This window comes from Eretmochelys imbricata, chromosome 10, assembly GCF_965152235.1.
Source record: "Eretmochelys imbricata isolate rEreImb1 chromosome 10, rEreImb1.hap1, whole genome shotgun sequence".
In the NCBI taxonomy this organism is placed as follows: domain Eukaryota; kingdom Metazoa; phylum Chordata; order Testudines; family Cheloniidae; genus Eretmochelys; species Eretmochelys imbricata.
The window spans coordinates 54,629,941-54,642,380 of record NC_135581.1 but is presented as its reverse complement, the minus strand read 5'-3'; the positions used below and the strand labels follow the sequence as shown (position 1 = coordinate 54,642,380).

Genomic DNA, 12,440 nt, shown 5'->3' with positions numbered 1-12,440 from the left:
TTCTTCCACAGGACAGAAGCAACTTTGTCTGTACAAAGTGCAAGCTGGTCTCCAAATTGGAAGAGAAGGTTCAAGGTCTAGAGAAACAAGTATCGACTCTGTGTTGCATAAGAGAAACTGAAGATTTCCTGGACAGATGTCAGGATATGCTTCTACGGGCACAATGTTCTGAAGATTCAGAGCAGGCTGCGCAGCAGGGACAGGAGGACGGTGAAGAAATTTGGCAGCATGTGACCTCCAGAAGAAGAAAGGGGAGCGTTCATGTACCAGCAGTGCAGATACAGGTAAGCAACCGTTTTCATGTTCTCTCCACAGGTACTAATGCGGAGAGTGGACTAGATGATACATCTGAGGGAAAGGAACAGAAGGAGACTCCGCTGATTGGAAGGCATGAGATGCACTGTCTTGGGGATGGGGGTTCCACGACCACCGCTCCGAAGAGGAGGAGGCGGGTGGTGGTGGTCGGGGACTCTCTCCTCAGGGGGACTGAGTCATCTATCTGCCACCCCGACCGGGAAAACCGATTCACGATGTGACGGAGAGACTGCAAAGACACATCAAGCCCTTGGATCACTACCCCTTCCTACTTCTCCACGTGGGCACCAATGATACTGCCAAGAATGACCTTGAGCGGATCACTGTGGACTATGTGGCTCTGGGAAGAAGGATAAAGGAGTCTGAGGCGCAAGTGGTGTTTTCGTCCATCCTCCCCGTAGAAGGAAAAGGCCTGGGTAGAGACTGTCGAATCGTGCAAGTCAACGAATGGCTACGCAGGTGGTTTCAGAGAGAAGGCTTTGAATTCTTTGACCATGGGATGGTGTTCCAAGGAGGAGTGCTAGGCAGAGATGGGCTCCACCTAATGGAGAGAGGGAAGAGCATCTTTGGAAGCAGGCTGGCTAACCTAGTGAGGAGGGCTTTAAACTAGGTTCACCGGGGGGAAGGAGACCAAAGCCCTGAGGTAAGTGGGGACGCGGGATACTGGGAGGAAGCACGAGCAGGAGAACGCGAAAGGGGGGGGCTCCAGCCTTATACTAAGAAAGCAGGACAAACAGTAAGTTATCTCAAGTGTCTTTACACAAATGCAAGAAGCCTGGGAAACAAGCCAGGAGAATCATAGAATATCAGGGTTGGAAGGGACCTCAGGAGGTCATCTAGTCCAACCCCCTGCTCAAAAGCAGGACCCATCCCCAATTAAATCATCCCAGCCAGGGCTTTGTCAAGCCTAACCTTAAAAACTTCTAAGGAAGGAGATTCCACCACCTCCCTAGGCAACGCATTCCAGTGTTTCACCACCCTCCTAGTGAAAAAGTTTTTCCTAATATCCAACCTAAACCTCCCCCACTGCAACTTGAGACCATTACTCCTTGTCCTGTCCTCTTCCACCACCGAGAATAGTCTAGAACCATCCTCTCTGGAACCATCTCTCAGGTAGTTGAAAGCAGCTATCAAATGCCCCCTCATTCTTCTCTTCCGCAGACTAAACAATCCCAGTTCCCTCAGCCTCTCCTCATAAGTCATGTGTTCCAGACCCCTAATCATTTTTGTTGCCCTTCGCTGGACTCTCTCCAATTTATCCACATCCTTCTTGTAGTGTGGGGCCCAAAACTGGACACAGTACTCCAGATGAGGCCTCACCAATGTCGAATAGAGGGGGACGATCACGTCCCTCGATCTGCTCGCTATGCCCCTACTTATACATCCCAAAATGCCATTGGCCTTCTTGGCAACAAGGGCACACTGCTGACTCATATCCAGCTTCTCGTCCACTGTCACCCCTAGGTCCTTTTCCGCAGAACTGCTGCCTAGCCATTCGGTCCCTAGTCTGTAGCTGTGCATTGGGTTCTTGCGTCTTAAGTGCAGGACCCTGCACTTATCCTTATTGAACCTCATCAGATGTCTTTTGGCCCAATCCTCCAATTTGTCTAGGTCCCTCTGTATCCTATCCCTGCCCTCCAGCTTATCTACCACTCCTCCCAGTTTAGTATCATCCGCAAATTTGCTGAGAGTGCAATCCACACCATCCTCCAGATCATTAAGGAAGATATTGAACAAAACCGGCTCCAGGACCGACCCCTGGGGCACTCCACTTGACCCCGGCTGCCAACTAGACATGGAGCCATTGATCACTACCCGTTGAGCCCGACAATCTAGCCAGCTTTCTACCCACCTTATAGTGCATTCATCCAGCCCATACTTCTTTAACTTGCTGACAAGAATACTGTGGGAGACCGTGTCAAAAGCTTTGCTAAAGTCAAGATACAATACATCCACTGCTTTCCCTTCATCCACAGAACCAGTAATCTCATCATAGAAGGCGATTAGATTGGTCAGGCATGACCTTCCCTTGGTGAATCCATGCTGACTGTTCCTGATCACTTTCCTCTCATGTAAGTGCTTCAGGATTGATTCTTTGAGGACCTGCTCCATGATTTTTCTGGGGACTGAAGTGAGGCTGACTGGCCTGTAGTTCCCAGGATCCTCCTTCTTCCCTTTTTTAAAGATTGGCACTACATTAGCCTTTTTCCAGTCATCCGCGACTTCCCCCGTTCGCCACGAGTTTTCAAAGATAATGGCCAATGGCTCTGCAATCACAGCCGCCAGTTCCTTTAGCACTCTTGGATGCAACTTGTCCGGCCCCATGGACTTGTGCACATCCAGCTTTTCTAAATAGTCCCTAACCACCTCTTTCTCCACAGAGGGCTGGCCATCTATTCCCCATGTTGTGATGCCCAGCGCAGCAGTCTGGGAGCTGACCTTGTTCGTGAAGACAGAGGCAAAAAAAGCATTGAGTACATTAGCTTTTTCCACATCCTCTGTCACTAGGTTGCCTCCCTCATTCATTAAGGGGCCCACACTTTCCTTGGCTTTCTTCTTGTTGCCAACATACCTGAAGAAACCCTGGAAGTCCTGGCACAGTCAAGGAATTATGATGTGATTGGAATAACAGAGACTTGGTGGGATAACTCACATGACTGGAGTACTGTCATGGATGGATATAAACTGTTCAGGAAGGACAGGTAGGGCAGAAAAGGTGGGGGGAGTTGCACTGTATGTAAGAGAGCAGTATGACTGCTCACAGTTCCGGTATGAAACTGCAGAAAAACCTGAGTGTCTCTGGATTAAGTTTAGAAGCATGAGCAACAAGGGTGATGTCGTGGTGGGAGTCTAGACCACTGGATCAGGGGGATGAGGTGGACAAGGCTTTCTTCCAGCAACTAACGGAAGTTACTAGATCGCAGGCCCTGGTTCTCATGGGAGTCTTCAATCACCCTGATATCTGCTGGGAGAGCAATACAACGGTGCACAGACAATCCAGGAAGTTTTTGGAAAGTGTAGGGGACAATTTCCTGGTGCAAGTGCTGGAGGAACCAACTAGGGGCAGAGCTCTTCTTGACCTGCTGCTCACAAACCAGGAAGAATTAGTAGGGGAAGCAAAAGTGGATGGGAACCTGGGAGGCAGTGATCATGAGATGGTTGAGTCAGGATCCTGACACAGGGAAGAAAGGAGAGCAGCAGAATACGGACCCTGGACTTCAGAAAAGCAGACTGACAACCTCAGGGAACTGATGGGCAGGATCCCCTGGGAGAATAACATGAGAGGGAAAGGAGTCAAGGAGAGCTGGCTGTATTTTAAAGAATCCTTATTGAGGTTACAGGACAAACCATCCTGATGTGTAGAAAGAATAGTAAATATGGCAGGCGACCAGCTTGGCTTAACAGTGAAATCCTTGCTGATCTTAAACACAAAGAAGAAGCTTACAAGAAGTGGAAGATTGGACAAATGACCAGGGAAGAGTATAAAAATATTGCTCAGGCATGCAGGAGTGAAATCAAGAAGGCCAAATCACACCTGGAGGTGCAGCTCGCAAGAGATTTAAGAGTAACAAGAAGGGTTTCTTCAGGTATGTTAGCAACAAGAAGAAAGTCAAGGAAAGTGTGGGCCCCTTACTGAATGAGGGAGGCAACCTAGTGACAGAGGATGTGGAAAACCTAATGTACTCAATGCTTTTTTTTGCCTCTGTCTTCACAAACAAGGTCAGCTCCCAGACTGCTGCATTGGGCAGCACAGCATGGGGAAGAAGTGACCAGCCCTCTGTGAAGAAAGAAGTGGTTCGGGACTATTTAGAAAAGCTGGACAAGTCCATGGGGACAGATGCGCTGCATCCGAGAGTGCTAAAGGAGTTGGCGGATGTGATTGCAGAGCTATTGGCCATTATCTTTGAAAACTCATGGTGATCGGGGGGGGTCCCGGGCAACTGGAAAAAGGCTAATGTAGTGCCCATCTTTAAAAAAGGGAAGGAGGAGGCTCCGGGGAACTACTGGCCAGTCAACCTCACCTCAGTCCCTGGAAAAATCATGGAGCAGGTCCTCAAGGAATCAATTCTGAAGCACTTAGAGGAGAGGAAAGTGATCAAGGACAGTCAGCATGGATTCATCAAGGGCAAGTCATGCCTGACTAATCTAATCGCCTTCTATGATGAGATAACTGGCTCTGTGGATGAGGGGAAAGCAGTGGACGTGTTGTTCCTTGACTTTAGCAAAGCTTTTGACATGGTCTCCCACAGTATTCTTGCCAGTAAGTTAAAGAAGTATGGGCTGGATGAATGGACGATAAAGTGGATAGAAAGCTGGCTAGATTGTCGGGCTCAACGGGTAGCGATCAGTGGCTCCATGTCTAGTTGGCAGCCGGTATCAAGTGGCGTGCCCCAGGGGTCGGTCCTTGGGCTGGTTTTGTTCAATATCTTCCTTAATGATCTGGAAGATGGTGTGGATTGCACCCTCAGCAAGTTTGCAGATAACACTAAACTGGGAGGAGAGGTAGATACGCAGGAGGGTAGGGATAGGATACAGAGGGACCTAGACAAATTAGAGGATTGGGCCAAAAGAAATCTGATGAGGTTCAACAAGGACAAGTGCAGAGTCCTGCACTTAGGACGGAAGAATCCCATGCACCGCTACAGACTAGGAACCAAATGGCTAGGCAGCAGTTCCGCAGAAAAGGACCTAGGGGTTATAGTGGATGAGAAGCTGGATGTGAGTCAACAGTGTGCCCTTGTTGCCAAGAAGGCCAGTGGCATTTTGGGATGTATAAGTATGGGCATTGCCAGCAGATCGAGGGACGTGATCGTTCCCCTCTATTCGACATTGGTGAGGCCTCATCTGGAGTACTGTGTCCAGTTTTGGGCCCCACACTACAAGAAGGATGTGGAAAAATTGGAAAGCATCCAGCGGAGGGCAACAAAAATGATTAAGGGACTCGAACACATGACTTATGAGGAGAGGCTGAGGGAACTTCTGAGGAGAGGCTGGGATTGTCTGCGGAAGAGAAGAATGAGGGGGGATTTGATAGCGGCTGTCAACTACCTGAAAGGTGGTTCCAAAGAGGATGGATCTAGACTGTTCTTAGTGGTAGCGGATGACAGAATGAGGAGTAATGGTCTCAAGTTGCAGTGGGGAAGGTTTAGGTTGGATATTAGGAAAAACTTTTTCACTAGGAGGGTGGTGAAACACTGGAATGGGTTACCTAGGGAGGTGGTGGAATCTCCTTCCTTAGAGGTTTTTAAGGTCAGGCTTAACAAAGCCCTGGCTGGGATGATTTAGTTGGGGATTGGTCCTGCTTTGAGCAGGGGGTTTGACTAGATGACCTCCTGAGGTCCCTTCCAACCCTGATATTCTATGATTCTATGATTTGTTAAACATTTCCTACAGCTATAGAAAAATTCACAAAACTCTAACAGTCTATCTAGAAATCACTGTTTATTCCTGTATTGTTTGCGCATTGTATTAAGTTGTAGCACATAGTTTTAATCATCGGTCTAATCATAATTAATTTCTATATTAACTTAAAAAGAGGTATAAAGATGGAGCTGTGCAAAAGGATGAGCATATTCTAAGATCATTTGTTTTCTTGCAGCCAATAAATACCACGTGTGTCATGAACAACTGAGCCAATGTACTGAATGTAATGAGTGAAATGAAACTCTTTCTTTAGTATGGCTGCTATTTTGCACCATAAGGAAGCTTCTAATTACAGTCATCTGATTTTATGGTTGACTAGAGCTGAGGAAATAACTCAAAGAATCATTCATAAATATTCACTTGAATAAAAATTGAACTGGAACTTTTACTTCTGTGATTGGCCCAAACCCAAAGGGGTTCAGAGATATGAGAAAATGAAAAAGAAAAATACGTATTAAATACTTTTGAACTTCACAAAACAGTTTTAGTTTGGATTCAGTTTGATTCTTGGTCAACAATTTAAATCAGCATTTATTCTACTCTAATGGTTGTCGGTCTCTATTTTCATTAAGTTTTAGTTATAACTACTCATGGGGCTGAGCTGCCAAATTCAGGTCTGGATTTCAACATCCCCCATTCAAAGTTCAGTGGTGTTCATATTCAGCGTTTTGCTCATTACCTGGTCATCTGTAATTGTGAAATTTAGATACACGTTTGGGTCTGGATTTTATATACCCCATGCCCGTATACTATTTGGATTTGGGCTTCCAGTTCACTCCATCTCGAGCCAATAACTGTGTATTAAATGAAAATATAGCATTTTAAAATAAGTCATTGCAAATAGATCCATTGTAAAATATGTTGTATTAGGAAAAATGTTTACTACGTTATGCAAAAGGTGCTGTATCAGCAGAAGACAGTACTGCTCAGTGCAGATTCCATACTTTCTTACGGTTAAGGAAGTAATAAATATGGAAGTATTTATTACATGTAATTTCTCTTGATTTTCAGAAGTAAATTTCTTCTAGTGCACACATGTTATAGAATCAATTAACTCCATATTTTAACAGATGGCTTCCTACACATTTTTAAAATGACATGACACCATGTACACCACCCTGTAAAACTACAATGTAAGCAAATCAACCATGACAGAATTTTCAGTGTAGAGGAAGAAGAAGAAAAAACTTTACACTAACTGTTTCTGATACAATGCCCTTTAAATTCTGGGGCAAATCCTACCCAAATGACAAAATGCGTTTCAAAATGTAAAGGTTTTGATGTAAGATTAAGGAAAGACAAGAGACATAGCTGCAATGAGTGACACTGATGTTCCATTTATACCAATGCAGAAGGAGTACACTTGAGCAAGCACTACTCTTACAGTGGCTAGTGAAGCAATTTACTTGGAAGCTCATTAGAGCCTAAGGATGAGACAAGGCAGAGTGGGGACTGGGCATTTGAAGCAAGAGATGTAGGAGGTTCATACAAGGAGTGCGGTCTTTGGCGCTCCTTGGAGTTCGCAGCTATGCCCGCTGTCCCTCAAATTATGGCAGAGTCAGGATTGAAACCCTGGCTGTCTCTCAATAGCATGTTGCTATCTAACTTCCACCTCAGAGTCTCTCATTCATTAAATATTATTTACAATGGAATGTTCTTAAACATTTTTTGCTAGTTTTAAATTCAATTTCACATGCAACTTTTAAATGTAGATTTAATATGGGACCTAACTAATATTTATTATTTTTATATATATACACACACATATAAAAATCATAAATCTCTCTATTTTATGCTTCATTTAATCTTTATAGCTCAAAGCACTTCACAAAGCAAATAAATATCATTATCCCCATTTTATAGATGGGGAAACTGCGCCACAAGGATAGTGCTATAAATGATCCCAAACTCTACTGACTGATGGCATTCAATGGGTTACAGCATTCTCTCCCCTTTCCCTCCCCCTGATCAGTCTCACTCTCCTGGCCTATCATTCTCCTTCCCCTCCTCTCCTCTTTTCTATCTCAGTTTCCCTGTTTTATTAAACCAATCTGCCACTAATTACTGCAGAGACTTAAAGATGGAGCTGGGAACTGCATGTGATATTCCAAAGAACACGGTATTTGTTTTTGATTGCTCACATTTATTTCTGGTGCAGGATGCGCCAGCTGCAGTAATGAAGTGTGATCGAAGAATGTTAAAGCAAGTGTCAGATCACACAACTGCTGCCATCCAGAGCATTCACTCACCTGCTTGTTCCAAAGCAACCATTGTTGCCTGTTCGATTAAGTCACGTTCAATGAAGCTTCTGAAATCTTCACTGTACACGCTAAGATCTGGTAGCTGGAATGTGTATATAGGCATCTCCAAAGGAAACTGTTCATTGCTGCATTCATTTGCTACATGTGATCGAGCAAGGGAGACTATGGCTGAGCTGGCATGAGAAATACCTCTGGAGAGTCGTTTTTCTGTGGAGGAACCCAAGACAGATTGAGGGAAGTAAGAACATTACAACAAGAGTCATGATTTTATGACAATACTTTCTTCATCCTAACAATAGGCAAGTGGAAGGTGGTGGTACAATTGACATATGAGACCAGGAAGAATGCCTCCCCATCTTTCCTATGATGGTATTTTATCAACAAATGAACTCATTCCAAATGCAACTCCATTTCCATCATTTGAGGACTTACTATTTATTATTATTGTTATTTACCACCATTTTGCTGGGCACTGTCAAACATAAAAGAACACATGGTCCCTACTCTGAAGTTGTGCACATTACAGATTAATATGGCTCTGACTGGACAGATTAACTTTTAAAACAATGACTGGTGAAAGAAGTGCTTCTGTAGAATTGGGTTTTGGAGAATTGTGTTCAAGGATTTATTTGAAGAAATATATACTAGTAGATTGTGACAGACCATAACTATTATATATTTCAAACCCTTAAGTTTGGTTAACTTGTTAAGGATCAAATGAAATTCAGCACACAACCATCATCTCACATCACTCCAAACATCAAACATACCACATTCTGCTTTAATCTCAAAAGTTGACTCAGAAGTAATCTCAACATCATTATTCTGCTATAAAGACAAGTTCGCTTTATATGCCCTGATCCTAGGAATAACAGGCAGTTCACAAAGAATGAAGAATAGTGCAAGCCTATATTAAGGAAGAACCTTATTTTATAAAAAACCAAAACCACAAAAACAAACAAACAATGGGACCCTTTGTCCTATTTTGCTATAAATCCTTATTGAAATTCAATGAAAACATCTACTCAATGTACAGAGGAGAGGTCAGCAAGGCAAACAAAACATAGGGATCTACAAAGAGTGCGCTAGAAAGCACTGCTGACAATATTATAATGCCAGTATTATAGTTCGATGACACACCCTTACCAGGAACACTATGTTCAGTTCCAGTAACCTTATATCCAAAAAGACAGAAATAGAACAAGTCCAAAAACAGAGTGGGAGGAAAAAAAGATTAGAGCATGGAAAACCTTCTGTATGAAGAGATATTGAAAAGATGGAGACGGTTTAGAGAGGAAATGAGCAAGAAGGATCTGAGAGAGTTTTAGAAAATGATGAATGGATAAGGTCAGTATCATGCACTAATTTACCTCTCCCAATACACGCACAAGGAGTTATTCGATAAAACTGATAAAAGGATATTTTAAAAAACAGAACAGAGGCCATCTGTGGAACGAACAGCCATAAAATATCATGGAGACCCAGAGCTTGGTAGCATTAAAATAAACGACTAGACATGGATATAGGATAAAAAGTATACCCACAGTTGCACGAGATAAAATAATTTTAAAAGTTTAAGTTGTCATACTTCAGCAAAAGTCAATAATAACTGTTTGGCTTTAGGAAGAAACTCCCTAAAGGCAGGTCCATTGTCCAGCCATGGCAGAAGAAACACAGCAGGCAATGGATGTGGTTTATTGAGATGCAACTTTATTCACTTCAAATATATGGGTGTACCTGGCAATAAATTGTACAATGCAGGTCATCATTATTTCCTTAATCGTTTCCACATAATCCTCAACCTGGTTCCAGCCATCTCATAAGAGAGTTAAGGGAGCTAGAACAGGAGGGGGTGTTGGCTCCCTGCTAAAACAGATGTAGGACGCCCAGTCCTGACCCCCCATTTCCTCAGCTCCCTTAAGGGATGCTTTATTTTACATCCTTTTCCAATCCATTTTACCCAATAACCATATCCCTTCCATAATGAGTATCTGCCCTGAACATCTGCCACAAGGAGGTGCCAGCAATTCCATTTGGCTGTGAACTCCCCCCAACCCCTTACCCTGCAATCAGGCTCCACGCATTCACTGATTCCTTCCTTAATATCAGACAAAAATATACCCATTTCCCAGTTGGATAGGTGTGCCCCATCCTCTGAATAACTTGCTTGGCAAGAAAGATATGTCTGGATAAAACCCCCCTTGGGTACTTATGAATTTAGCTACCTTCTTATTTGTATACCTCTTGGTCTTAACACTACCCCTGGAGGCTTCACTGCTCCCCACCACACCCTGCGCTGTAACATGTCAGACCAAATAGTTGCCACACCCACACCCAGAAAAATCTTTCCTCATCCCCAAATCCCTCTTATCAAGACAACCCCCTTACAACTTCCCAAATTATTTTCACCAACGTGAACAATAATCACATCCAGGGCCTGCTCCCAGCCTGCCAAAGAGTGTACAAGGGGCATCAGCAGGTCCCAGAGCATGCCCCTCCTTGACTAATTCCCTTGCTCCTTGTAGAGTGCCCCTCCATCCATGCCAACTCAGAGATGCCTCACTAATGAGGCCCAGAAGTGAACCTGTGGGCCAAATGCACAATATTATGCCCACCCAGCCAGTCACCAACTCCTGGGGTTTTTCATGTGATCCTAAAGGAAGGAATAAACATGAAGAGTTTAGCACATAAACTACTGAATTATCTTCAACAGGGGCCTTCCACCTTGTATACATTGGAATGTTACCATCAACAGGCTCAATGTATTAGGCTCCCATTCCAGGTTGTGCTGGGGGTGTAGCCAGAGCAACCCTGAACGAATTCACCAGAGGAGCCTCAACAGTATGCATTTTTTGACATTGCCATGAACTGAAATTTCATTCTGCAAGATAATTCCCTTGCCCATGAAGAAAGAGGAGCACCTACACAAGTCTGACTGGTATATGATGGCAAATCCCAGCCTTTCCCATGGCCTTGCAATATTATAACTCTCTATGACATAACTTAATTCGTTTGTTGGCACTCAGAGTCAGGAAGTCAGCTCCCTCCGCAGATCCCCAAATGCCCAAGCCCTATCTAAATCCTTCCTTGCTGAACCCTGTATTATCTCTGATAGTGATGTAGCTCTACCCCAAATCACCCTCAGCATCATTCCCACACTTCCAGTACAACCCTGGATGTTCAGGGTGCTAGTAGTTTTGCATTAAACAAAAATGGTCAATACCAGAATCACGCTTCTCGGAGGTCTCACTGCACCCGAATGGGTTTCTCACTGGTTCCCTGTACCAAGTCTCAAGTTCTGCCCACTTCACACTCTGAGTGACTGAAGAACTGCCCATTACCAGCCCCTTCCTGAATTGCCTCCTTCACCCCTGACTTCATTCTTGTAGGTAATCACCGCCATGAGGTATGGAAAAAGGTCCCGCAGGGCTGTACTCCACTCAGCTTTCAGGTCTGACTCTGGCACCCAATCCTCTCTTCAAGGAAACCCTAACCTACTGTCTCAGGGATTGTCCATCACTCAGTAAAACCTCCATCTTTTAATTTCCCCTCAGTTAATTGGATCTAAGGAGGCTGACAACAGCCAAGTATAAAACACCCAACCCCAGGGCACCACCTGGCATGTGAAATTGTGGATGCTATAACTTTTCATTCATGCAAAGTAATCGTGGATACCTCAGAAAAGATTGCAAGCTTGTTAGCGAGGGATAGGTTACACACTGCAATGAAACCTCATTCCCCATTAACTTCCACTGGAGTGAACGTTTGCCTGTGAATTGCAGCCCAGAGTAAGTGGTGAGAGTCTCTAGCTGGGGACACGCTGCTACTTTACATCTATCAGATTCTTTATGATTGCAGAGTGGACATTTAAAGTCAGCTGATCGTAGTGTCCTGCATTTCCTATGGCATTCCTGCTGGAAGGCAGCAGGGATAGTAAACTGCCTGAGGGCACAGCCCTGTGATCCTGCCAGTGTATTAATGAAACAGATACCTGCTGTGACATACCAGGGTATAATCCAGACTAATGAGCAGCTGTGTCATCCCTGCCCTGCAACCTTGGGAGCCTTACAATGCCTTGCTGAAGTAGCTCCCACCTGGGCTGCTCAACAGCCTGCCAGCCACACCCTGAGTGTTTGTGTGTAACTGCAGCCTGCCAGCCACACTTGGGTTACACTCTGGCTCTCACCAGCCTTGGTTATATTGCAAGGTGACCCCAACACTCACCCTGTCTCAATAGAGGACATACATTTCTGCGGGGGGAGGGGAGGAATGTATGTCCTGTACTGCCCAGCTCTCTCCTGGACAGTACAAATTATATTAGGTCTTTTATTTCTTTAAAAGGAGTAATATGCACACAACTTGCCACCCCAGAATGGAGTTTCCCAGACACCTCAATTTAAAAACACACTGGATTAGATAAAACAACAAAACAAAGAAATA

At 44.4% G+C, this 12,440-nt stretch overlaps 1 protein-coding gene across 1 annotated transcript in view; it reads right to left on the bottom strand.

The window, feature by feature from the left end:
- Positions 1-12,440, bottom strand: part of OTUD7A (OTU deubiquitinase 7A) — a 118,358-nt gene that overhangs the window by 63,659 nt on the left and 42,259 nt on the right. Inside the window, exon 3 of the mRNA XM_077828870.1 lies at positions 7,989-8,207. Within this exon, the coding sequence (XP_077684996.1) occupies positions 7,989-8,207 (219 nt within the window). The remainder of the gene's footprint in view (positions 1-7,988; positions 8,208-12,440) is intronic.